This window comes from Hyperolius riggenbachi, chromosome 6 (assembly GCF_040937935.1).
Source record: "Hyperolius riggenbachi isolate aHypRig1 chromosome 6, aHypRig1.pri, whole genome shotgun sequence".
Lineage (NCBI taxonomy): Eukaryota > Metazoa > Chordata > Amphibia > Anura > Hyperoliidae > Hyperolius > Hyperolius riggenbachi.
In genome coordinates, this window is record NC_090651.1 from 282392513 (window position 1) to 282420262 (window position 27750).

Here is a 27750-nt window from a genome sequence, read left to right on the forward strand (position 1 = left end):
TCACTACTCATCACAATTAATTGATCTATATCTTGTTTTTTCCGCCACCAATTAGGCTTTCTGTGGGTGGTATATTTTGCTAAGAGCCACTTTACTGTAAATGCATTTTAACAGGAAGAATAAGAAAAAAATGGAAAAAATTCATTATTTCTCAGTTTTCAGCCATTATAGTTTTAAAATAATACATGCCTCCATAATTAAAACTCACGTATTGTATTTGCCCATATGCCCCGGGTATTTCACCGTTAAAATTATGTCCCTATCACAATGTATGGCGACAATATTTTATTTGGAAATAAAGGTGCATTTTTTCCGTTTTGCGTCCATCACGGTTTAGAAGCCCATAATTTATTAAATCATATTAATATACTCCTTTGACATGCATATTTAAAAAGTTCAGACCCTTAGGTAACTATTTATGTTTTTTTGTTTTTTTTTTTATTATTGTAATTTTTTTTTTTTTAATTTAAACTTGTATGTGGGTATTTTTTGGTGTGGGAGGTAAACAGGGTTTTTTTTTAATATATTTATATGTTTATTTTTAAAACTTTTTTTTTAGGTGTAATTTGCTATTTGGCCACAAGATGGCCAGAATCAAAAGTCCTGGGAGCGATCGATCTCGCTCCCAGGCAGAAGAAAGAAGACCAGAGCTCAGAAAAGCCGCAGCGTCTGAAGAGACGCTGTCGGCTTTTCTCCGGGGGGGTCCGATCAGCGAAAGGGATTTATAATCCCTTTCACTGATCGGTGGGCTAGCGGCCAGCAGCGGGGGCGCGCACGGGGGGGCCCGCGGGAGCGCGCGCGACCCGCGGGAGTGTGCGCAGCCCAACTGGACGAGAAATCTCGTCCAGTTGGGCTTAAGTGGTTAAAAAATATCCGACTTGCTATTCGAAGTTCGGATAGTGGAAAAAGTTCGGATTATCTGGGTAGTTCGGATATCCGAAATCTTGCTGAGCACCACGGCCTGTCAACACTCCATCGGGTCACTTATACCTCCCGACCCTATTCTGCCCTCCTCTGGCACCTGTTTACATCACATGTGATTGGTAGCCAGAGGAGGGCAGCAAAGAGCAAGTGGCTACATTGAGGAAGAAGGCTTCCAATGCAGCATGGCCAGGAATATATGTCTACACAGCTCCGCTGTGCTTACTCTGCCACAAAAGGGGTCATAGGGGTGGCATGAATTTTCAGGGGGGCTGATAATTTTGACTACGGGGGGAGTGTTGTCACATGTATGCACTAGTCCTAACACTGGCTATATGTATGACCTTGGAGTTCATGTCATGTGTTACTTTACAACGTGTTATTTCATTACAGCACAGCCATAAAAGAAGAAAGCAATCAGGAATGGATCAGCACAGAGCATCTGCTGGAAACCCTGGACCAAATGAACTCTGAACTGATTAAAATCTTAGAGAAAGAAGTTGCGCTACAGAATCTACAAGATTTAGAGGGACGGTGTTATCACTTGAAAGCTCTCTGTCTTGAGAGACAGCACTTGATAAGAAACATAGAGAAACTTGAAGAACAAATTACTCTTCACAACAATCTAGTGTAGCAGTAGAGTTACTGTGGTGGGGAGTTAGTTATTGCTTAATGGCATTAGAGATCTCTTAAAGTGTACATGAATAGACATGTGACACATGACGAGATAAACATTGGTACATAAAGTACTAATCCTAATAAAGGACAACTTTAACGAGAGGGATATGGAGGCTGCCATATTTGTTTCCTTTTAAACAATACCAGTTGCCTGGCTATCTTTCTTATCCTCTGCCTCTAATACTTTTAGCCACAGGCCCTGAACAAGCATGCAGCAGATTATGCATTTACGACATTATTGTCAGATCTGACAAGATTAGCTGCATGCTTGTTTCTGGTGTAATTCAAACACTTCTGCAGCCAAATAGATCAGCAGGGCTGCGAGGCAACTTGTATTGTTTATAATGAAATAAATATGGCAGACTCCATATCTGTCCCATTAAAGTTGTCCTTTAAGAAACTGTCTGAAGTCCTGTTATATTTTTGTGCACCATAAGAGTTAGTGCTGTTATCTATGAAAATAAAGCTTTTGAACAGCTTGTGAAATACAACCTGATGTCCTGAAAAGTAAATAGAAGGCAAAACACTTTTATCTGACTGTGAAAAGACTGCTGACAACAGGTGTGTTCACAAATTCAAAGAGTCATTATTTCAGTTTTTTTCTCCTTTTTTTTGCGGCTAAATGAAGCAGATTTTACATCAGACTGTCATGGCAGCTGTTTAGAATGCAGTCTTAAAAGTTCTGCAGTTAAACTGAAAATAAAAATAGGAAACTCTGTTTTGTGTTACCAATGTTAAATTTGCATGTAAAAGAGACCTAGCAAGTAAAGTACTGAGATGTCATCAGACCAGAGGAATCATAAAAAGGTGAAGCAACATTTATAATAAATTTTATTAAGGCAATAATAGGAAAATAAATCAGAATCAACAAGTAATCTCTGTTATAAAGACACATAAATCAAAGTGCAATGCATCATAAATTTAAAAGTAGTTACTGATTATAATACATACCTGCAAGCATTTCTTCAAATTAACATGTAATTAACATGCAGCGTATTAAGAACGCGATTTAATTTTTTTACTAAAGTGATTTATGCAATATCATTTTCTCAGTATATATTACTATGACTCTCAAAAGTGCTTATTTCCCAGTGAAGGTGAAATTATCCACTCCATTCTTCTTCTCATTCTGAGATGCTCGAAGGCGGGACATCCTGTACAAGATGATGCTGCCAATCACCAGGGCAGCCCCGAGCAGTGCAGCAACAACGATTCCAACAATAAGACCAGTCAGAGTGCTCTCCAGCTGCTTTGCTGCTGACTCACCTAAAACAAAATTCAGGATACCATAGTGATTATTACGTTAACAGAACTACATTTTACTTTATACGGAGGAGTGGCTTTCTGTGGTAGGAGAACTATGCACTTAGCTAAGATGGACCAGAACTCCAAATCTATTAGTGACGTGGGATCAGCTGTACACACACTAGACCCTCAGCTGGCCAGAGCCACCTCTGCTGAGATTAGACTAGCATGTGTAAATACTCTAAAGTACCATTTTTGTGAAAAAAATTATTTAAAAATAGATACATATAAAATGTCAATTTCTCCCACAGTAACATGCACTATAAACTACAATTTTTTCGTATGTCAGTTACAGTAGGTAGGACAAATCTGACAGATTTGATTTTGGACTAGTCCGTTTCCTCTTAGGAGATTCTCAGTTTACTACCTTTATTATTTACAAAAGCATGCATTTGACATGTTTTTACAATGCAGATGTGTGTATGCTAATTTTAGCTGTTCACTAATGTTGCTGTTCAAATCTGGGTTTCCTAGATGAAAGACCTGGATAATGCCATCCGCAGCACTTCAGGACCATTACATGGGGAGAGAGTCACAAACTTGCATTCCATTTGGTGCTTCGCGTCACTCCAATGCCTTCGACTTGCGCCTGGAAGGAGGAAGCGTCAGAGTCACGTGGAACGCAGCTTCAAGACCCTCTTCACAAGTATTGCTCATGAAGTGCTACAGACAGCATTATTCAGGTTTCTGAATTCGGAAACCCGGATTCAAACAGCAGCACTACTGTTCACACATTTGCACAGTAGTAATGAATTGCCACTATCGCTGTGTAAGTACTATCACACAACATACAAAGAAACAGATACTTACTGCTTGAAGAACTTGAGGCCTGGCCTACTGCTTCTATAAAAACATATAATATAAAGAAATTATAAAGTGATTAAAACAATATATTCTAAATTAAATATAAATCAATCTGTTAATTAAAAAATGTAACCAATGAGATTGTTTTAAAGCGGATCCGAGATGAAAAAGTAACTATAACAAGTTACTTGTCTATATATCTTATCTAAAGTTTAGATAGTTTACACAGCAAATCTAGCTGCAAATGGCTTCAAAAGTTTATGATTATCATGTCATGTTCAGTCATTATCATGTCATGTTCAGATCAGTCATGTTCTGTTTGTCACACTACACTGAGACAAGCTGATAGCATCTCTAGTCCTCAGCCTGTGGAAAATGTCACTCCCCCCTCCTTCTCCCTCCCCCTCTGCCTCTGAAATCTCTGGCTAGTATCCTCCTCCTCCTCCTGTCCAGACTGAGCTCCCATAAGCCCTTGCTACCTGGACTGAGTGCCAAGGCTCTCTGAAAAGATGTGGGCGAGGCTTGTTAAGTTTATCGGGAATTCGAGTATTAAAACAAAACAAAAAAAGTATTTGGCTTGAGGTATGCCCTATAAACTATAGGAAAGGAACACAATTATGCAATGAGTAAAAGTTTACTATTCATTTTAAGTGACATAAAGCTAAAACTCCAAAATTTAGAATATCGTGTGTAAGTCCGTTTATTTCAGTAATTCAACTTCAAAGGTGAAACTTATAATATGAAATAGGAACCCTTTGCAGGTGCTTTGGATTCATTAGCTGGCTCAAGTCTGACACTTTGGGGGACATTTATCAAGATTGAGACAAAATATTTGGAGGTTTTTAGAAATCCATGCAGAACTGTCTCAGTCATCCTAAGAAATCACTAAATAGTGCAGATTCCTTCTTAAACTGTTAGGAATAGGAGGAGTTAGGAAGGTCTCTCAGGCAGCGCAGTGTGTGAGGGAAATTACTGTTGCTGAGGTAACCAACACATCTGCTGTCAGCAGGCTCTGAGTGAGGGGGGAAGAGCCCTTCACAAACCACATGCCTGCAATGCTGCACTATCTGGAGAACTGATATGAAGCACTTCTTAATCTGAAGAGTTTAGGGATCGATTTGCATTTTTCTTAACTGTAGTGCAGCTCTAGAAATCCTTGCTAAACTGTCGCTATTACATAAGGAAGTTTCTTATTATCATTCAGAACAGTTCCTCTGCTGGGTAGAACAGTTTTATAAGAAAAAAAACTGTCAGTAATGCTTTGATAAATCCGTCCCTACGAGCCTAGAATATTGATCATTTTCCCAATATTCTAATGGTCTGAGATTTTGGGATTCTTATAAGCTGTAAGCCATAATCATCAAAATTATAACAAATAAAGGTTTGCATAATAAAAGGGCTGACACCACAGAATAAAAATAAGCTCTTTATTGAAATGCCATTAAAATTACATAATAGTCAAAAAAATAGGCTTTGGCGGTGACAGCCCGCTGTTTCGAAAGCTCTTTCTCAAGCCACTCAGCCACAAACAAATAAAAACAACAAATACAGGTTTGAAATATCTCACTTTGCATGTAATGAGTCTCATATATTAGTTTTACATTTTAAGTTGAATTACTGAAATAAATGAACTTTGCACGATATTCTAATTTTTCAAGTAGGAGTATGTTCACAAAAGAATGGTAAATTTACCTGGTGCAGATAGCAGATTTATGCAGTTCATGTAGCAAGTTATGTAACTCATTTTATACGTGCATCACTTACTGTATGTTGCCTGTTACAGAAGCAGCGCAAGTGTTGCATATATAAAGCATGTTGCACAATTTTCATTAACTTGCTATGTATAGTAGCAGTAAAAATGATGTGAACCCTTTGGAATTATATGGATTTCTGCGCATATTGGTCATAAAATGTGATCTGATCTCCATCTATGTCACAACAACAGACAATCACCGTCTGTTTAAACTAATACCACACAAATAATTAAATGTTTTCATGTTTTTATTGAACACACCATGTAAACATTCACAGTGCAGGTGGAAAAAGTATGTGAACCCCTAGAATGATGACATCTCCTAGAGCTAATTGGAGTGAGCCAGCTGGAGACCAATCAATGAGATGGAACTGGAGGTGTTGGTTACAGCTGTCCAGCTGTATAAAAACACATACCAGTTTTGGGTTTGCTTTTCCCAAGAAGCATTGCCTGATGTGAATGATGCCTCACACAAAAGAGCTCTCAGAAGACCTACGATGAAGAATTTTGCCTTGCATAAAGCTGGAAAGGGTTATTAAAGTATCGTCAAAAGCCATGCTATTCCTCAGACCACTATAAAACAAATTATCTATAAATAGAGAAAGTTCAGGACTGCTGCTACTTTCCCTAGACGTGGTCTTCCTGTAAAGATGGCACAGCGCAGAATGCTCATTGACATGAAGAAGAATCCTAGAGTGTCAGCTAAAGACTTACAAAAGTCTCTTGCATATGCTAACATCCCTGTTAGCGAATCTATGATATGTAAAACACTAAGGGCCTGATTCACAAAGCGGTGATAACTCAGTTATCACGCCTAAAAGACTTTAGGCGTGATAACCTTTGCACTAGCAAAGTTATCACCACTTTGTGCTCTAACTCGCGCGAAGCTCCCGCGCGCAAAGTTTTGCGCGCGGACGCGCGTGCGCAAAGTCCCATAGGGCTTAATGGGCACTTCGCGCGAAGCACGGTGCGTTGCGCAAAACTTTGCGCGCGGGAGTTTGCGCGAATTCTTTCAGATCACGCCTAAACTAAGTTTAGGCGTGATAAAGGGCTTTTCACAGGCGTGCAAAGTGTTTGCACCGCTTTGTGAATCAGGCCCCAAGCAAGAATGGAGTTCATGGGAAGATACCACAGATGAAGCCACTGCTGTCCAAAAAAAACATTGCTGCACGTTTAAAGTTTACAAAAGAGTACCTGAATGTTCAACATCAGTACTGACAAAATATTCTGTGGACAGATGAAACAAAAGTTGAGTTGTTTGAAAGAAACACACAACACTATGTGAGGAGAAAATGAGGCATAGCACACCAACATCAAAACCTCATCCCAAATGTGAATGGTGATGGGGGTATCATGGTTTGGGGCTGCTTTGCTGCATCGGCCTGGATGGATTGCTATCATTGAAGGAAATGAATTCCCAAGTTTATCAAGACATTTTGCAGGAGAACTTAAGGCCATTTGTCCACCAGCTGACGCTCAGCAGAAAATGGGTGTTGCAACATGGCAACGACCCAAAGCATAGAAGTAAATCAACAACGGAATTGCTTAAACAGAAGAAAATATGCCTTCTAGAGTGGCCCAGTCAGAGTCCTGACCTCATCCCGATTGAGATGTTGTGGCATGACCTCAAGAAAGTGATTTACACCAGACATCCCAAGAATAATGCTGAATTTGAAACAGTACTGTAAAGAGGAATGGTCAAAAATTACTCCTGACCATTGTGCACGTCTGATCTGCAACTACAGGAAACATCTGGTTAAAGTTATTACTGCCAAAGGAGGTTCAACCAGTTAGTAAAGGGTTCACATACTTTTTCCACATGTACTGTAAATGTTTACATCGTGTGTTCAATAAATACATGGAGATATGTAATTATTTGTGTGGTATTAGTTTGAGCAGACTGTGATTGTCTATTGTTGTGACTTAGATGAAGCTCAGATCACATTTTATGACCAATCTGTGCAGAAATCCAAATAATTCAAGAGGGTTCACATACATTTTACTGCTACTGTATGTAAATTGCACCAATCCTAGTAAACTTTACATGTGCTGTCTGCACACATTAGGCTAAAGCTGGCCATACACTGGCCCGATTTGCGCCCGTTTCGACAGCAGATTCGATCACTGGGATCGAATCTGCTGCCAATCGTTCACGCTACACGCCGAATTTCGATCCATTTCGTCCGATCCCGCATACATTACCTGCTCCGCCGGCGCGAATCCAGTCTCCCGGTCACCGCTGCTCTGTCTGCGCTCTGGTCTCCAGGTCCAGCATGCCTCACTTCTTCTAGCCCGGCAGGAAGTTTAAACAGTAGAGCGCCCTCCTGCCGGGCTAGAAGAAGTGAGGCATGCCGGACCTGGAGACCAGAGCGCAGACAGAGCAGCGGTGACCGGGAGACTGGAGTTGCGCCGGCGGAGCAGGTAATGTATGCAGGCGGGCGGGGGCAGCAGCAGCAGCACCACCACAACAGATTGTGAACGGTTTCAGGCTGAAATCGGTTCACAATCTGTTTGCTGTAAAGGTAGCCATACGATCCCTCTCTGATCAGATTCAATCAGAGAGGGATCTATCTGTTGGTCGAATCTGATGGCAAATCGACCAGTGTATGGCCACCTTTACAGTTCATTTATGAATATACCCTATTAAATCCTGCTCAATATTTCTGATGTAAAGTTACTGTACATTTTTATTCAGGTGCACTCTTTCAGCAGATGAACAGAAATGATTTTCCCAGTACTGTTTATTATTATTAATAGTAGTAGTAGTACATTTGGAAACAGAATTTAAATCATAACAACAATTCATTGAATGTTGTTAGTTATGAGCTGGTATTGCATGAATTTATATCAATAGGATGTATGTATTTTTCCTCTTCCTGCATTAAACGGCATGGGAGGTGCACAATGACCTTAATTCAATTAACGTTGATTTAATTCAAAATAACTTTTAAGCCCCCAGCAAGCAAGGAAGTATTCAAAATAAATGTGTTATTACTCCTAGCAATTGTCCAGCATCCCATGCTCATTAGGGGCGTGGATCACAATAACTCACGGCCCTGGCTCTTCTACTGACCACAAATGCTATTGCTCCATTGTTATTGCCTGATGAAGCGGGATCAAACCTGCGAAACACGTTGCATTGTCCCCTAGAGTATGTAAATAAACTTGTATTTGACAAACACATTGGCAATTTTTGAGTCTGCTGGGAGAAGGTAAGTCTACCACTGCCTCCTCATGTTTTAAACTTTTTAGATACTTTTATCCTTTTGGTGTCTCTGTATCTGTACTATGCTGTTGGGGCTATGTTGTTGTTTCTTAAAGGATACTTTAACCCAAAAGTAAATTTAAAAATGGGGTTAGCAGGCATGTGTAGTGGGCTCTCCTCCCACCCACCACTCCCCCTGTTCTCCTTCGGGAACAGTCCGTTACCCTGTACTGACCCACCAAAGCGACTTCCTGGTCGAGAGGGTGGACAAAGACTGCACAGGGGCTATCCGGTGATGCTCTGCACATGTCCACTATAACACAACTACATTGTGGGCATGCTCAGAGCGCTTCCAGCCGTGGGCGAGCAATCGCCGGGCAGCACCGGTGTAGTCTTCGCCAAGCCTCCCGACCAGGAAGTAGCTTTGGAGGGTCGATAAAGAGTAACGTAGGGTGCTGGAGGAGACCGGAGGGAATGGTGGGCAAGAGTAGAGCGCACTACACAGGACTGTTCCCCCAATTTTTGAATTTGCTTTGGGGCTAAGTATCCTTTCAAGCACCAGCTGTATTTTGGGCTGTCCCTCTGAGGGTCAGCTTGAGACCATAAAGTAGGGGGGTACCCATATTTGTGCCAGTTTAAATATTAAAACATTATTAGTATTTTCTTAAAGGGGGCATTATATTCATTTAAAAACATGCTAATTAGGGCCAGGTATATTTAATTATTCCTTATGGATACTGATTTTCCTGCTGATTTACAGTATGTAGCCTTGTCACTCCTTCAAGTGTTTAGGGGAAAACCAGTGCTAGTCGTAATGGAAAAATCTACGCTTACGGATCATTACGCGTAATTTTACGCTATTACGCATTACGCAGTTACGGTTACGGCGTAGGAAATGATCTACGGTTCATCACTGTAATTACGCGTTAACTTACGCAGTTACGCATAAGGATACCGTAATGTAGGCGCTTACGCTACGATGTTATGCGTAGTGCCGCAATACCCATTAATGCGTACTTTTTGATGCATACGGACGATGTGTACGCAATAGCCGTCAATGTGACAGCTATTGCGTACACATCATTCGTATGCGTCAAAACGTATGCTTATATACTGAAGGGCGGGAGAAGATACTATTGGTTGCTTAGGATGTTGACTGATTGGCTACTCTTAGAAAAGGGGAGTTTTTACGTTAGTAATTACGCGTAAAATTACGCGTAAGTCTTCGTAAAATTACGCATACCTAGCAATTACGGTAGACAGCGTAATTACGATACCACTTAACTGCTTACGCGTAAATAATTACGTGTAAGACCGTAAGTTACGCGTGGCGCTTACGCGTAAATTTACATTGAATTACGATGCGTAATTACGCTCATGCGTAATTTCGGCCCAGCACTGCGGAAAACATAATTCACTAATCACACTTACGTATCCTTTAAATATTGTCATCTCTGTATTGTTCCAGCAAATATGCCACTTGTACTTCTATGCGCATGCATACTGTATTTCTTTTCTGAATAAACTAGATTTAGCAACTCTTACTTCTGCTCAGAATGTAAAAACAGTGTTACATTTAGCATATTAGTATAAATAAATTATAAAATTGCCTTCATGCGTATCATGCTGCTTCCCTCACAATTTTTTGCTGGGTTTACAGTTAAGACCGATCTGTTATGCTTCCATAGAGGCACCAAGAAAACAGGAAAATTAGATATTTACCTAACGGTAATTTTTCCTTCCTGGTGCTGTCTCCATGGCAGCATAGCAGACTCTCCCATTGTCCCTCAGCAGGACTAGAGTTCATAGAATGGTATGCAGCAGTGGGGAATGCACTGATATATAAATATTGTGTTATGAGGGTTAAAGGAACTAAGTGAAGTGAGAGAGATATGGAGGCTGCCATATTTTTGTCCATTTATACAATGTACATTGCCTGGCTGCCCTGCTGATTCTCTGCCTCTAATACTTTTAGTCATTTCCCCTGGACACGCATACAAATCAGATGTTTGACTTAAGTTTGATTGCATTTGCCGCATGCTTGTTTAAAGAGTAACTGTCAGGCTGCAGGAGCTAATTTAAACCTCTATTCTCCTGTGTTAAACAGTTTAGAAGGAAGCCAAAAAGGCATTAGTGAAGATAAAAATCTCTCTTACCTTTGATGTGTGCTTATCACCAAAGCTGTTAGACCCAAGAGGACGCAAGCCGCATACTATACTGCAAAGCATTCTGGGGCCCTCCCCTCGGCTGCTAATGAGACGTTACAGCAGCTTGTAATCAGTCCAGCGCGTAGCACTGATAAATCTCCGGGCAGAGTACACTGCAGGAGTCAGCTATTGTTCCTAGCCACATGGCTCATTAATATTCACTGCACACTGTGTTATTCAATACGAGCTTTTCTGTGATCAGGAAGCAGGCAGGACATGACGACACATTTGACAGAAAAACATGGAGCCTGCCATGAGCTGTCAGGAGCATCTATCTCTGCATATACTATGTACATATTCTGTGAAATCCAAACGTGGACAGTGAAATGCATATGTAATGTAAGTACAGCCAATCTTTAGCTACTGATATATGTGTTTATTTTCTCTGAGACCTTATACCTAATAGCCCCTCTTTAAGGTGGCTGAATCAGACATTACTGATGCATGAAAGATTGGCAGGATGCCAGGTAACTGGTATTCTTTAAAATAAAATCAATATGGCAGCATCCATATGTCTCTCAGGTCAATTGTACTTTAAGGGGCGGAGTAACACAGCTCTTATGTTGCAATGGAGACTGCACCAGCAAAGGAAAATTACTTTTAGGTATGCATCTTTTTTTCTGTTTTTAAGCACTCTGCAATTGAGAAAATACCAAAAAGTAGGTGAAAAGTACTGTCAAAATTATTTAGAGTATTTTCTTGCTTGATGGTGGCTTAAAAGGCATTTTATTGATAAGTTGTGAAAATATCACTTGGAGAAAACGTAGGAGAAAAAAGTGAATTGAATAAGGGCCATAATGATTGATACTTTGTACCACAGTGAATGTGCACTACATATATGCCGTATACATGACAAATTACTAGATTAACATTTTTAGGAAGTTGCCAGTAGTAAAGAAACAATTAGTCTCTTCCAACCTGTATCTGATGTGATTATAGGACCAGCCGACACTGTGACCCTTTCTGTGGCTCCACCAGTTACTGCCACATCTTCTGCAGCTCTCCTTCTTCTGGTTTTATTGCAAGCCTGTATGTTAAGATAAAAGGTATTATCGTAGTTATGTCACATATTGGTACGGTGCCGGCTTATTACTCGAGGCAATTTTAAGTACATACTACAGCTCAGCTTAGTCCTTGACCTAGAGGAGATTGGTGCTTTTATGTGGGCAAACTAGGCAAATGCCTAAGGTCTCCAAGCTTCTTAAGGGCTGGGGCAGTATATCTAAGCCCCACAGGACTTCATCTTAAAGTGGACCCAAATTAAAAATACAAGATTTCAGAAATAAAATCTATTTTCTAAATTATAATAATAAATAGCAGCCTTTTTACAGCTGCATGATGACAATTGACAAATATAAAATATTTTACATTTATTGGAGGAACCCCTCCCTTCCTTTCAAATTGCCGGGACAGAATCCGGCAAACTGCTGGAGTAGATGGTGTCTGGCAATGGAGGAATTGCTAATGGCTGCCCCCAGCATATCCCTAGTTATGAAAAGAGAAGGGTGAAAAGCATGCACTGAAATGATCAGAGGTTTGAAGGAGAGTTTGAGTCAGCGATCTAAGAAAGATACATAGAGCGCTCCATAGTGTAAAACCAAAAAATAGTTTAATATGCGCAAGTTTAAAATGTACGTACAAAATACAAGATGCAATAAAGCTCATAGATAGCCTGCAGACACCTTCTCCCTCCTGTAGCGTGGGCACCGCCAGGCTGTGGCCAGCAGCGTGGCGTCCGATGTCCTGGAAAGTCTCTCACTGGTGGGGGGCGTGTTCGCTGTCACGACGTGCCTCTAGCATGATGACGCGTTTCGGCATCCCTGCCTTCGTCAGATCTGATCTGACAAAGGCAGGGATGCCGAAACGCGTCATCACGCTAGAGGCACGTCGTGACAGCGGACACGCCCCCCACCAGTGAGAGGCTTTCCAAGACATCGAACGCCACGCTGCTGGCCACAGCCTGGCGGTGCCCACGCTACAGGAGGGAGAAGGTGTCTGCAGGCTATCTATGAGCTTTATTGCATCTTGTATTTTGTAAATACATTTTAAACTTGCGCATATTAAACTATTTTTTGGTTTTACACTATGAAGCGCTCTATGTATCTTTCTTAGATCGCTGACTCTTGTTGTTTACCCTACTGGAGAGCGGCTCCATGATCACCATCTGATATCTTAGGCGGTGTGGACAGTCTATTGGAGCGCTAGACACATCTTTTTTATTGTTTGAAGGAGAGTTTATTTATCTATGTATTTGTCAGAGTGGTGCAACTAAATATTTTTAATTAAAAACATTTTTTGGTTTGGGTCCGCTTTAAGTCCCAAGGGTGTAGATATACATACCTCGCCGGAATCGCCTGCCGCGCGTGGTCGTGCATGCTCCCCCACATGTTTTCACTGCTGCACATTAGTACACCATTCCCCGATCAAAGTGCTTGTGATCAACAATCTCCAGCATCAATGAGAAAAAGTGAAAGTAAAGCATACACGTATTACTTCCTGCGTACTGTTCACAGGAGGAATAAAGAGGGGGGGGGCATCTAGTAGCCGGATACTAAAATTACACCTTCATAAATCACAATGAATGAAAATACATAAAATACCCCATTAATTAACCTCCCTTTCCATAGCAACCAAAATAAAACACTTTTATAAAAATAAATAAATAAAAATAAAAGTGGCATTTAAAAAAAAATACATAAAAGTTACCTTAGGGACTCAACTTTTTTAATATGTATGTCATGAGGGTATATATGACTGTTATTTTTGCAAATAAGGGCTTGTAATTAGCGACGGCGCGCAAACTTTAAAAAATACACCAACAAAATATTATTGCCATACCTTACAATAGGAACATAATTTTTAATGGAGTAATAACCGGGACAAATGGGCAAATTAAATACCTGGGTTTTAATTAAAGTAGCATGTATTAACTTAACTGAGAAAATTTTTTTTTTTAATTATTATTCCTATTAAATTGCATTATGAATAAAATAATTCTTATTAAAATATACTACCCAAAAAAACTTAATTGGTGGCAAAAAACAAAAAAACAAAACAAGATATAGATCATTTTGTTGTGATAAGTAGTAATAAAGTTATTGGTGAATAAAAGGGATGAGCGCTGAAATGTGAAAATTGCTCTGGCCCATAAGGGGAAAAACCCTTTAGTGGTGAACTAGTTAATCCCATAACTAACCTAGACCTTAAACCTAAACCTTAAACCTAATCTCCATCCCACTTAATCTTAAAGAGACCCGAGGTGGCATTTCATTACGTTAGTGGGGCACAGAGGCTGGTTGTGCACACTAACACCAGCCTCTGTTGCCCCATCGTGTGCCTCAAAGACCCCCCTGCTCGCCGTCGCCGCTATACCCCCGCAGTGCTGGCGACACGCAGCGTGTCGCCAGCACAATGTTTACCCTAGCGCTGTCTATCAGCACCGCTCCCCCGCCTCCTCCGTATCGCCGCTACCTGCCCGCGTCCCTTCCCTCCCGCTGATTGGAGGGAAGGGACGCGGGCGGGTGGCGGCAATGCGGAGGAGGCGGGGGAGCGGCGCTGACAGACAGCGCTAGGGTAAACATTGTGCTGGCGACGTGATGCGTGTCGCCAGCACTGCGGGGGCTATAGCGGCGAGCAGGGGGGTCTTTGAGGCACACGATGGGGCAACAGAGGCTGGTGTTAGTGTGCACAACCAGCCTCTGTGCCCCACTAACGTAATGAAATGCCACCTCGGGTTCTCTTTAACCCCTTTGTGACAACTTGCCCAAATCTTCTCTCCTTAAAGAGGAACTTCAGCCTAAACAAACATATTGTCATTAAGTTACATTAGTTCTGTTAATTAAAATAGATAGGTAACATAATATCTTACCCACCCACTGTTTTAAAAGAACAGGCAAATGTTTGTGATGATTTCATGGGGGCAGCAATCTTTTTGGTTGAAACGAGGTGACAGGGAGCATGAGACACAATTCCAACTGTCCTGTGTCCTGATAACCCCTCCCAGCTGCACGCAATAGGCAATGAGAACAACAACATCAGAAATCCCATCATGCTTTGCACAGCATCAGGGGAAAAATGCCCAGGCAGATTTCCTTGATAGGGTAGAACTTAGCTTCTGTGCAGCTAAAAATGGCTTGGGTAAGAAAAACAAAGCTCTGATGCTGTGAAAACCGTTAAAGAAACACAAAGTCTTTTCAGTGCTGCTGCATAGATTTTTAGTCTGGAAGTTCACTTTAAGGTTAACTACTTTCCTGATATACCCCCCCCCCCCCTCCTGATGGCTGCTAATTGCCCTAACTTCCTATCTCTGGATGATAAAACTAACATTCCCTAACTCTGTCCGCTAATGACACACCTCCTAAATGATTCCAATCCTTACTCAATAGCAGTAACTAACTAATATTCCCCTTTTGTCATTGGCATTCCAGGCTCTGATTACAAGCACTAGGAGCCTAACTCTATTATTCCTAGCATCATTCCTAGCAGCTGAAATACATTTTCAGCCAATAAAGTCCATAAGCATTTTGATCAGCCGTGTTATAACTGAGTGTCTGCACCAAATCAATCACATCAAACTTAAATGATCCAAACATGGGACCTGTTCCAGGGGACATCCCAGATTGGGCCCTTCTTTAACCGCAACTGAAAGCAGAAGATGGCAGGGAAGCATGGTGTATAAGGTATACTACTTGTCTTTATCAGTGGGCTCCCTCTGTTCCTCTCCTATCTCGTGTCCATCTTATAACTTTATAACCGTGCTTTCTATAGTCAGACATACCTGCAGGTAGCTTTGACATGTCAGGGGTTGGCACAGTCTGGTGATACAGTGAACATAGATGGTGGATGTCGGCAAACTGCTGTGCGCCAAGAACCGGAATGTCTGGAAAGTAAACTTGGCTGTTTTTCCTTGGCCATTCAAAAGAATGTTGGTGTTGTTTCCCGCAGTACACCTTAGTGAAAGCACAAATAGAACTTGGTTCATAAAAATCTACAAATTTTCATTGTACAGAAAGCATGATTTTCAATATGAAATATACAAGGATGCAGAGGCAAAAACAGTCCAAATACAGATAGACCTGCCTCCTCTCTTATGGAACAATTTTGCACACTAAAGGGATGAATAAGTTATTTTCACAAAGATAGTTCTACGCATAACATTTGTTTGTATATTTGTTATTTTTAGCTAAACTCCTGAACTTAAGCCTGATCTGGAATTGAATTCCTTACTTTGCCCAACCTAAACTGCCAACTCTACATGAACATTAACCCAGCAGCGGGATTGTCAGCTATGAAATCAAATCCCATTTACCCACTGATCTGTGTTTATTATGCAGTTTACAATCTGACCCTGCATTGCAAGCATTCCAATATAATCATAAATGTTTCTGCCATTATAAATCTTATCTCAGTCAGCCTGGCTCTGTTTGGTACATTGTCAAGGAGAAGCATGTCATCTCCCTCCCACATTCCTGCTGCTCACTAATTGGCTAAGGGCAGTTCAGTGTGGCACAAGACTGAAGAGGGAGAAATTGCTGAAATATGATCTATGCTGTGTTAACTTGTGTTTACAAAGCAAGCTAGATATGACAGTGCAGTTTCTAGGGGAAAAAAATAGTAAGGGAGGATATGACATCAGGATTGGCTTCAGTCAGAGGCAGCAAAGATGGAAAATGCTTGAAAAAGATTTCTATGTATTTACTATATAAAATGTCACTGAAATCAAAATGTGCACAGTACAATAAATATGTTATGTAAACAAGTATTTATCTGCTTATGTATGGTTTTTTTCTGGGATAGTTTGGCTGCCCCTGCTGCTTTAATAAATAGGTCAATTGATCATGCTGCCTGCTGCAACAATTTCTAGATCAGAGCAATTGAATCAGCCGTATATTGATGGCAGAAATCGATGAGTGTATGGCTATCTTTACAGAAGATCGTAGCAAAACCTAGCTAGTCCTGGTCTTATCTGATACCATTGATTTAATTAGTAAACAAGGCTACAGATATCAACAAGAGACCTTAATTACATAGCAGCCATTCAAACGGATTATAAAACAAACATGATACATTTTAGAAACATCAAATTGTACAAGAAACAGCATAATAATATTACCGTGTTGCCACAGCGGGTTGCACTTATTTCCCAACCTGCGGTCTGTAGATGCAACAGTGCTATGAGCTTTCTGCACACAGAAACTTTACTGGCATATACTGGATATGCTCCATAGTAACCTAGCCATAAAACATAGCTATAGCCTTAGGCCACATTCACAAAGGTATGCTGCAGTGTGGTGTAACGTGGAAGCTTTGTAACACAACATTCACAGTGCAGCGCGTGCATTGCAGTACACTGGGCTGTGGTAAGGTAATGCACTGCATACATTAACAGTACAAGTGAAGCACACTTCTCATTGACTGTATGCTTCAATGTACCTAACGCAATGCTCAGGTAACCTGAGAAACCAAAATGAGCCCCTCCATACCGCCCACCCCACCCATCACACACTGATTGCTATTAGATTAAGAGGCATCCCTGGACCCCCAACCGCCCCAACACCTTAATCTCTAGTTATCTGGCTTGCAGTCACTGCCATGTATCCCCTTTTCTTATTTCTCTCTGCTTCAAACACAATAGAGGAAAGATAGCTGAGTGAGATGTGCGCCCCCTCCTACACTGCGCCCTGGGGCTGGAGCCTCTCTCGCCTCTGCCTCGGCCCGGCCCTGTGCAATGCTACTGTCCCGATCTGTTGCATTTCTGCTGTCACAGGGAATTCAATGACCACTTTGAACGTAGGCTGTGTTCACACATTCAGTACAATATGCGCAGTCCCATTCTGGTCCTATGCCTTCAGTTTGCATCAGTTTTGAATCATTTTTACAGAACAGAACTAATAGAAATCTGATGAAAACTGACAGGACAGGACTGGAACAGAATTGTAAACATGGGCCTCAATTCACTAATCAGCTTAGACTAGTCTACTGATGGTTTTTAGTCTACTGATGGTTTGGTCGGTTGCATCAAAGGGGAATTTACTATTACCAAATGTTTTAGATCTTTTTATAGACCTGGTCTAAACCATTTGATAATTAGGTCAGTAAAGCAGGGGAAATGATCAAAAGATGCAATTCACAAACAAGTAGCTATGACTGGCATCGTTCTCCTTTGATGAACTCTCCTCTGCATACAATTAAATTCCTGCATAATGAATTCAAAAGTTTCCATCCTCACATCTAAAATACCTCTCAGACTTACTTTACCAACAAGAAATCAGCCGGTCTCAAATATCTCAGACCCATCCTTTGTGCTAGTACCTACAACTGCATTACTACACGTAGGTGTCAACTTAGCACCAACTAAAATTAAAATAGCCCTATCTCACTTACTTTGTGCCACCCACCAAGCCCTTCTCCAAAAATGGAACTCATCTGACATCCCTAAGCCCGACACAATTATCAGCCTAGCTCTCAATAACATAAAAATGGAGAGCTTTTTATCCCGACACTTCACATCATATCCAACCTTATGCTGACTCCCCTCACCTAGGCCCTAGGGTATATATCTAATAGCCTGTGCACCGTTCGCAAAAATCAGGATCCGTCTAATATATAGCTTATTCAGACCATCTGAAACACAACTATAGCTCAACCAAGTTTATTAACCTTCCTCCGATTCAACTCCCCCTTCAGAGCGCAAACTACTATCATCTTCCCCCCAATCGAATCTGTAGGTAGTTGGCATTGCCCCTACAGAGATTGATACCTCGCCTAACCCCCGCAATGTCCAATCCCTGTCTTTTCAATTTGCTCTGATTCCCGCTCCCCCTTTCCACTGAAACATCCAGGCCTCTCAACTTGGTTGACTAAAAAAAAACAACATCACAATTCCCCTCAATATACAGTAAATTATCTGTGTACAGTTATCTGTTATATTTGTTATATTTGTTATAATTGTTGAAAGCTGTTTAGCAACGGTTTGTGTACTCTGCTCTACCTCTTACTATGTTCTTTGTAAGTTAAAAATTTCTCAATAAAAATTAACTTGGAAAAAAAAAATAATAATGGACACACATGTCCAAATGAAAAAAAAAATTAAAAAAATCAGCCGGTGTAATCTCTGTCAGAAAAAGTGGGTGTGGTTACTCCTTGTTTGCCTTTGTGAATTGTGTAATTACTGAATGTTAGACCAGGTCTAAAAACAGGTCTAAAACATTACACCAAACCATCAGTAGACTAAAAATCATCTGTAGACTAGTCTAAACTGCTTAGTGAATTGAGGCCATTGTATGTGTGAGCCTTACTGTAAGCAACAACTGCATTTTGTATATAGTACAATTATTAACCATTAGTCAACTAGGCCCTTTTCAAAAATGGGCTCTTGAATGACCGCCAGTGCGCCCAGCCGCCCGCGCATGTTAGCCCACACGCATGCTTTCACGTGTGCATGTGCCTACGCCCACGGCTCTATGCCTGTGCACTCAACAGCTGTCACGGGAACGCAGCCTATGGAAGCAATTTGCAGGGCTTTTATTAGGATGTTAGACAATATCCGTTGTTTAGGTTTAATTATTAATAACATAATATATATTATAATATAACTTTTATATATATTATAAGGTTTGTGGGTTTTAGTTAGCTAATTAGGGGCAATCAATCCAATCAATTAAGCGACATAACTCTTTTGTACATTTAACTGATCCATTTGATGCAAGAAATTTCAGATTCAAAGGGCACAAACGAATTTACTAGAATTCACCAGTAATTCAACAGAAATAAGCACCACATCAAGGTAACATTAACTTTGTTGTAACTTACCTGTACTGCTGCTTACTATTGCTGTCTAACTTGATCATCTCTGCCCTTATTTCTGAACTGCACAGCCTACAAGCCACCCCACCAAATAAAAACAAACTGCACTGATAAACGACTAAACGTTGCTCCATTGCCCTAGGTAAGCCCACCACCAAGTATCCTCCAACCTCTGCTACACCATTTTCCCTACCTATTTTCACCACCACTCCCAGTGCAACAGTATGTATCCCCAACACATCATTATGCGTACCCCCCTCATACCTCCTCCTCTTTCCCTTAATCACCCGCCCTATTGGTGCCTCATGTTCTGGCTCCATCTGCTTCTCCCCCTGGTCCCTTGTCCACTGCTCACCACACATCCTAACCCCAGGCCCACTCCGGTCTCCCAACCCCCCCGTTCCCCTCCTCATACTTCCCACCTCACCCACCACAACCAAATTTACCCACCTAGCCCCTCTCCCCGCCGCACCTCCCACCCTCCCCATACCCACGAACATTCTCGCCCCAATCTCATTCCCATCCGCCCCATACTCAGACAATCTCTCCCTCTATCTGGCGCTCTCTGGAATGCCAGATCTATCCGCAACAAGCTTACAACTATCCATGACCTCTTTATCTCAAAAACCCTCACCTTTCTTGCCCTTACTGAAACCTGGCTCACCCCCTCTGACCTGCCTGCAGCTGCAGCCCTATCCTACGGGGGTCTACACCTCAGCCATACCCCAAGACCAGATAACAGGCCTGGGGGAGGGGTGGGCCTACTCCTCTCCCCACCCTGCACCTTCCGTGTCCTTACCCCTCCCCCTTCTCTTTACTTTACCTCCTTTGAGGCCCATGTTATCCGCCTCTACCATCCCCTCCCAGCCATTATTGCAGTCCTATACCGCCCCCCCTCCAGTACTATATCGCACTTCCTAGAAAACCTTGCCTCCTGGCTCCCACACATCCTGTCCTCCGACCTCCCAACAATCATCCTCGGAGACTTTAACATTCCAATTGATGAGCCTACCACCTCTGCTGCCACTCAGCTTCTCTCGCTCACCAACTCCCTTGGCCTCACTCAGCATACTAATGCCACAACCCACAGTGCCGGTAATACCTTGGACCTAATTTTCTCCAAAGCCATCGCACTTACCACCCTGGACATTACACCATTCCCCATCTCCGACCACCACCTCATCACCTTCACCCTCACTTCATCCAGCAACCCCTGTCCCCCTCCCCAAACTGGACGTTGGCAGAGAGATCTGCGTAACCTTGACCCCAATGTACTAGCCACACCCCTCCACTCTCTCTCCTCCTCCCTCCCCAGCCTAACCTGCCCCAACGAAGCGGCAGCTCAATACAACAGTAACCTCTCTGCAGCCTTAGACCATGCGGCTCCCCTGACCTTTCGTACCAACAGTCGCCCCAACCCCCAACCTTGGCACACTGCCCTCACAAGAAAACTACAAAATGAGACACGAGCTGCAGAACGCAAATGGAGGAAATCCCGCAACAACAATGATTTCCTGGGATACAAGACTAAGTTGCAGACGTACCATGCTGCCCTCGCTGATAGTAAACAGATATACTTCACTCACTTGATCGCTACCCAAGCCTCCAACCCACATCGTCTTTTTGCCACCTTCAATGCCCTACTTAACCCCACACCTCCCCCCCCAACCTCCACCCTCTCAGCCACTGACCTATCAAATTACTTTATCAACAAAATTACAACCATCCGGAGGGATATTTCTCTCCTCCACTCTATCGCCCCCGCCTCCCCACCACATCCGACTCCTTCCTCTTTCTCCTCCCTTACCTCCTTCAATCCTGTCACGGTGGAGGAAGTCAACCAGCTGCTGGCAACTTCACCTGCCACTTCCTGACCCCTAGATCCGGTCCCATCTGATTCTCTGCGCCCACATTTTTTTGATCTGGCCCCTGTCCTCACCCATCTGTTCAACCTCTCCTTCTCCACCGGCATCTTCCCCTCCGTATTCAAACAGGCCACTGTGCTTCCCCTACTAAAGAAATCTTCACTTGACCCTGCTCTGCCATCCAACTACCGCCCAATCTCTCTCCTCCCTTTTGCCTCAAAAATTCTTGAACGCCTGGCCCACCAACGCCTGACCAACTTCCTTAACTCCAACTCCCTTCTCGATCCCCTGCAATCTGGTTTTCGCACAGCCCATTCTACAGAAACCGCCCTCACCAAAGTGGTAAATGACCTCGCCCTTGCCAAAGCCGAAGGTAAATACTCCATCCTGCTCCTCCTGGACCTCTCCTCGGCATTTGACACTGTCGACCACTCCCTCCTCCTCCACTCCCTGCAGCTAATGGGCATTCAGGACCTAGCCTTAGCCTGGATCTCCTCCTACCTCTCCAACCGCTCCTTTACAACATTTTTCAATGGCTCCTCATCCACTCCTACACCCCTCTCAGTTGGTGTTCCTCAAGGTTCCGTCCTAGGACCCCTACTGTTCTCACTCTATACTGCCTCAATTGGCAAAATCATCTCCTCCATGGGCTTCAATTACCACCTGTATGCCGACGACACCCAGATATATCTCCACACCCCAGACCTCTCCTCCTCTACCATGGACAAAGTCTCTGCCTGCCTCACATCCATTTCCTCCTGGATGGCTGCCAGGTACCTGAAGCTTAATTTGGACAAGACTGAGCTTCTAATATTCCCACCCCGCACAGCTGCACCCCTCCCAGATCTGCACGTCACTATTGAAAATACTATAATCCACCCTACCTCCCAAGCCCGCTGTCTAGGCGTTACTCTGGACTCTGAACTTTCCTTTACCGCCCACATCCAAGGTATTGCCAGATCCTGCAACTTCCACCTCCGCAACATCTCCAAGATCCGCTCCTACCTGTCCCCTGACACCACTAAACTCCTTATCCACGCCCTTGTCATCTCCCGCCTAGACTACTGCAATTCTCTTTTATCTGGCCTCCCCTCTAACCGTACTGACCCACTTAAATTGGTAATGAATGCGGCAGCCAGACTGATACATTCTTCTCACCGCAGCGCCTCTACAACTCCGCTCTGTAAAGCACTACACTGGCTCCCCATCAGCTTTAGGATCAATTTCAAAATCCTGTGCTTTGCCTACAAATCAGTGCACAAGACCTGCCCAACCTACATCTCTGATCTGGTCCACAGGCACATACCAGCCCGCCCCCTTCGATCCTCCAATGACCTGCGCCTAGTCGCACCACGCATAACTCAGTCACACGCACGATTGCAGGACTTCACCAGGGCCGCCCCTACTCTCTGGAACTCTCTCCCACCAGCCGTCAGACTCGCCCCCACCTTTAATTCCTTCAAACAAGCTCTCAAGACTCACCTCTTCACGCTCGCATACCCCCCTACACCAGCACCATAATATGTTCTGTTAGACCCCCTCTCAAAAGACGCACCTATTGTCTCCACCCCACCCTTTAGATTGTAAGCCTCCGGCAGGGCCCTCCTCCCTAACGTATCCAGCTTGATTATGCAATCTTACTCGCAACCACCCCTCTTGTAGACTCGAACAGTCTCTATTTTGACCTATGATACTGTATTGTTATCAAATCATTTGCATGATCTTGTTTTGTTGTGAGTTTCCGTATGTTCTACCTGTATGTTAACCCATTTATCTATTGTGCAGCGCTGCGTAAGATGTTGGCGCTTTATAAATACAATAAATAATAATAATAATAATATAATGCCAATATATTGTTTAAAAAATATTTCTCATGATAAAGACAGGGAGGATCCTTCTGGAAATTAGGCATATGCCGTGAGTATATATCTCAGTAGTGTTGGCAGATCGCCCATATGACTGTGTTAGCATTGGGAATCAAGTGTTGACATTTACTCAGAGAAAACATGAAGTTTTGTCTGAGTTCACCAGCAGCGATTCCATTATGAATAATGCCCAGCATGACCTTTAAACTAGCATTTGTGTGAAATATTCAGGCGAACATGGGTTCATGGATAGGCAGTCACGTTGTGATTTGCACATATATGAATGGCCCCATTTGTGAATAGGCAGGTGCTTGGTCGTCCCACAAAACCACACCAAGCATCTTCACCCAACACTAATGTTCAGCCCCAGCATTAGTTCCACGTCATTCATTTCTTCAAGATGAATCAGAGAGTTGGTAATGCTAGTAATGCTGAAGGTAACCCATAAGCAGGCCTGCTGGTGGTGATTTGTTCCTCAACCACACACTACTTAAAGCGGATCTGAGATGAAAAACTAACTATAACAAGTAACTTGTCTATATATCTTATCTAAAGTTTAGATAGATTACACAGCAAATCTAACTGCAAACAGCTTTAATAGAATATGATTATTTCTTCCTGTGATAAAATGACAGCAGCCATGTTGTTTGTAAACATTACACAGAGGCAAGCTTATCTGCATCTTGAGCAAAAAAAAACCTAATCCCCCTTTCTCCTCCCTCCTCCCCTCTGCCTCTGAAATCTCTGGCTAGTAATACCCCCCCCCCCCCCCCTCTTGCCCAGACTGAGCTCCCATGAGCCTTTGCTACTGTCTGAAAGTGCCTTGGCTCTCTGAAAACCGGTGGGTGTGGCTTGTTTAGTTTATAGGGCATTAGATTATTTAAACAAAAACAAAAATGTATTTGGCCTGAGGAATGCCCTATAAACAATAGGAAAGGAACACAATTATGCAATAAGTAAAAGTTCATCTTGGATCCACTTTAATGAGTTTAAATATTACTATAAGAACTTGTGTATATTACTTTTAGAATTGCTGTCTTCATCTGTGCATGTCTTCAAACAAAATGGCAATATAAGAGCTATGTGGTTAGATAATCAGGTATAGGTGATGAAATCACATAGCAGAATGATTATATATATATAAACTGTATATCATAATTACTTTTATTTCTTCTAGCTACTTATATTTTAAATGGTTGTACATACCCTGTTAATAGGCTAAACTTGCCACTTGTGGTAGTGGTTAGTAAGGGTGATGGAGTCGCAAAACACTCATCCAGGAGCACATTGAAGCTGGAAGGTATAAAAAGAAAACAAATAAAAATAATCACACACATTCAAACTGCACTTGCTGACAACCTTGTCCTTGTGACCTGTTGGATGTCCAAGACTCCCCAACATTCTCTTTTCTCTGTTCATGTCATTGAAGTCTCAACATCATCTGTGCAGATGCAGGAAAAAAGGGCGCCGACGGTTAGTGGACGAAATGGGCGCCACCATAGACTCTAATGCAATTATCATTAATACAGCCACAAAAAGCAGAAAAAAGGGCACCTGATAAATATCATTAACAACATTAAAGTTATTGACGTATGTTATCGTTTTAGAAGATTGCAACATTATAGTTTTTGTCATATTATTTTGTTTGTATGTACAGATTTTATGTTATCAAAGATATTATCATTTCTATGTGTAAAAAGGTGTTTCTGCAGGAGGAGTGGTTAGGGTTAGGCACCACCATGGGTGGTGGTTAGGGTTAGACACCACCAATGGGGCAGATAGGGTTAGGCAACACCTGGGGCAGTGGTTAGGGTTAGGCACCACCAGGGGGTTGGTTAGGCTTAGGCACCACTGGGGGGTTATGGTTAGGCACCACCAGGGGGGTGGTTAGGGTTTAGGCACCACCAGGGGGTTGGTTAGGCTTAGGCACCACCGGGGGGTTAGGGTTAGGCACCACCAGGGGGGTGGTTAGGGTTAGGCACCACCAGGGGAGTGGTTAGTTTTAGGCACCACCAGGGGAGGGTTCTGTGTGAGAGTAGGGTTGGGTTAAGCTGTATTGTTGAATTACGTTACGATTTTTAACGTTAATCAATGTTATCAACTCCTGTCTGTTTTAAAACTGTTTTTATCGTTGACCAATTTCGTTAATAATGTTTATCGCTATTGAGATTTCGTTATCCACCGGTGCCATTTTGTTATCCATCCGGGCCATTTTTTCCTGGCGCCCTTTCTAATGCATGCATCTGTGCTGTTATAGACCTGGTACACACAAAGGAATCTGCAGCCAATCTTTCCTCTTGATTGATTGCTGATTAAAAAGCAATCAGGGTGGGAGTGTTAGAGCCCACTTTCCACTAAACACTGCCTAAAACTGGCGATTAAAAGCCAGGATTGCGGTGGGGAGAAGCAGAAACGGCAAAGAGAGATCCAAGAGATCACAGTGACTCGATTGGTATGTCTTTTTATTGTACAAACGGACAGTACAGATTCTCTTTAAATAGACCCAAACCCAAATTGTGTCATGCCATCTAGTGTTTTTTTTAGCTCTAAAGTACCTTGCTAATTCATGCCTATTTTGGTGTATGAAAAAAAAAATCATATGGCTGTTAGATGTTCTTGGACAATGCTATGGTGTTGAGACATTAAAGGGAACCTGTACTGAGTAAAATTATTTAAAATAAACACATGAGGTAACTTCAAACGAACATTACATCGTTACCTTGCCATCAGTTCCTCTCAGAAGCTCACAATTTTCCTTTGGCAACAATCCCTTCCAATTCTAACAAGATTTTATCAGAACTGAAATATATCAGTTGCTGTCAGTTATATATCAGTTGCTGTCAGTTATAGCTGAGAGGACAACGGATGTGCCAGTAATGTCCACGTTTCCCTATGGCTCAAGTGGGTGATGTTACAGTTTAACAGTGTGCTGAACAGAAAGCTGTTATGGGGTAATGGCCATTTTCAAAATGGAGGATGAAGAATTCCATTGATCACAGTGGATAAATGGGACGCAGGAGAGGAGAAAGCGATTGATGACTAGACGATGCGGGAGGTAAGTATGACTTGTGTAGTTTTATTTTGACTTTTAATTTTCAGTTCAGGTTTTCTTTAAGGTTACTTTGTGTTGTGGAACTCTGGGAAAAATAAGTTCTCCTGTAGATCCTGGTAATGAAAGATCTACAGCACTCATTCTCAACCAGGGCTCCCTGGAACACCATGGTTCCTTGAGGACTTTGCAGGGGTTCCCTGGCATTTTTTGCCCTTCAAGGTTAGTTGTCTCAGCTGACAGATTGTCCTCTTCACTCATTTTCTGCCCATTCTGTCCTGAATTCTAGCTTCCCTACTTGTTCATCACTGAAGCAATGGCCTAGACACAATGGCACATTACGTTGGTGATTACAATGTGGCATGTGGGATGCCAGAACTAAGGATGTGTGTCTAGCAGATGGAGAGAAAAGAGATAAAACACTAACACTGGGCAACTATAATGGGGTGTTCAATAATGGAGGGCATGAAATGGGTGCCTCTTAAAGGAGAAACATGGAATGGGGACTATTACAACAGTAAAAAGTGTTTAGCCTCACCCTTACGTTATTCTAGGGGTTCCCCGAGATTCAAAAATTATTTCAAGGGTTCCTCCAGGGTAAGAAGATTGAGAAAGGTTGAGCTATAGGGTGACAAGAGTTTTCAACTTTTGCTAGGACCATTACTACAGTAAATGTGAAGAGACTTAAGACCAAAAATGCAGATACTTGTACCTATGGAGAGGGAAGGCTCTGGACCCTACAGCGCCTTCCCTGTCCTCTCTTGTTTCCTTACTAGTTCCATCCCTGTCACCCCCTTTTATATTTGCCAAGTGCTTCTGAAGACGTGCAACTCCGTACTGTTTGTTCATGCTCACGCATGCGCAGTGTGGAACCTACCATCTCTGGAAGCATTCAGGAACACGAGTGCATCTGGAGCCTCCCAGGGCTCATGGTTGTGTTACACACAACGCAGATGACAACGCAAAAATGAGGTGAGCAAGAGGAGACACGGCAGGCTCTATAGGATCCAGAGCCTTCCCTGGTGATAGGTAAGTATCTGCCTTGGTTTTTTTTTTCATGTAGCTAGCCTAGCGCTAGCTACATGATTCCAACCTCCCTGCGGCATCCCTCCCACCCCTCCGATCCCCGCCGGCGCAATGGCCTGTCCGGAAATCCCGTTCTGAACGGGATTTCCTGGAGGGCTTCCCCAGTCGCTATGGCGACGTTGTGACGTCACAGGGAGACCCGATCCACCCCTCAGCGCTGCCTGGCACTGATTGGCCACGCAGCGCACGGGGTCTCGCCTGGGGGGG

At 42.6% G+C, this 27750-nt stretch overlaps 2 protein-coding genes across 2 annotated transcripts in view; one reads left to right on the forward strand and one right to left on the reverse strand.

Moving 5' to 3' along the window:
- LOC137522769 (uncharacterized) overlaps positions 1 to 1891 on the forward strand; it is a 73999-nt gene extending 72108 nt beyond the window's left edge. The window contains exon 17 of the mRNA XM_068242830.1: positions 1315 to 1891. Within this exon, the coding sequence (XP_068098931.1) occupies positions 1315 to 1555 (241 nt within the window). The 3' untranslated portion in view covers positions 1556 to 1891. The remainder of the gene's footprint in view (positions 1 to 1314) is intronic.
- Positions 1892 to 2680: 789 nt separating this feature from the next.
- The window catches only part of LOC137522167 (zona pellucida-like domain-containing protein 1), a 69111-nt gene continuing 44041 nt past the window's right edge, over positions 2681 to 27750 (reverse strand). Inside the window, exons 7-11 of the mRNA XM_068242199.1 lie at positions 24615 to 24701; positions 15651 to 15822; positions 11792 to 11900; positions 3715 to 3747; positions 2681 to 2865 (exon numbers count right to left, since the gene is read on the reverse strand). Coding sequence (XP_068098300.1) covers positions 2681 to 2865; positions 3715 to 3747; positions 11792 to 11900; positions 15651 to 15822; positions 24615 to 24701 — 586 coding nt within the window. The remainder of the gene's footprint in view (positions 2866 to 3714; positions 3748 to 11791; positions 11901 to 15650; positions 15823 to 24614; positions 24702 to 27750) is intronic.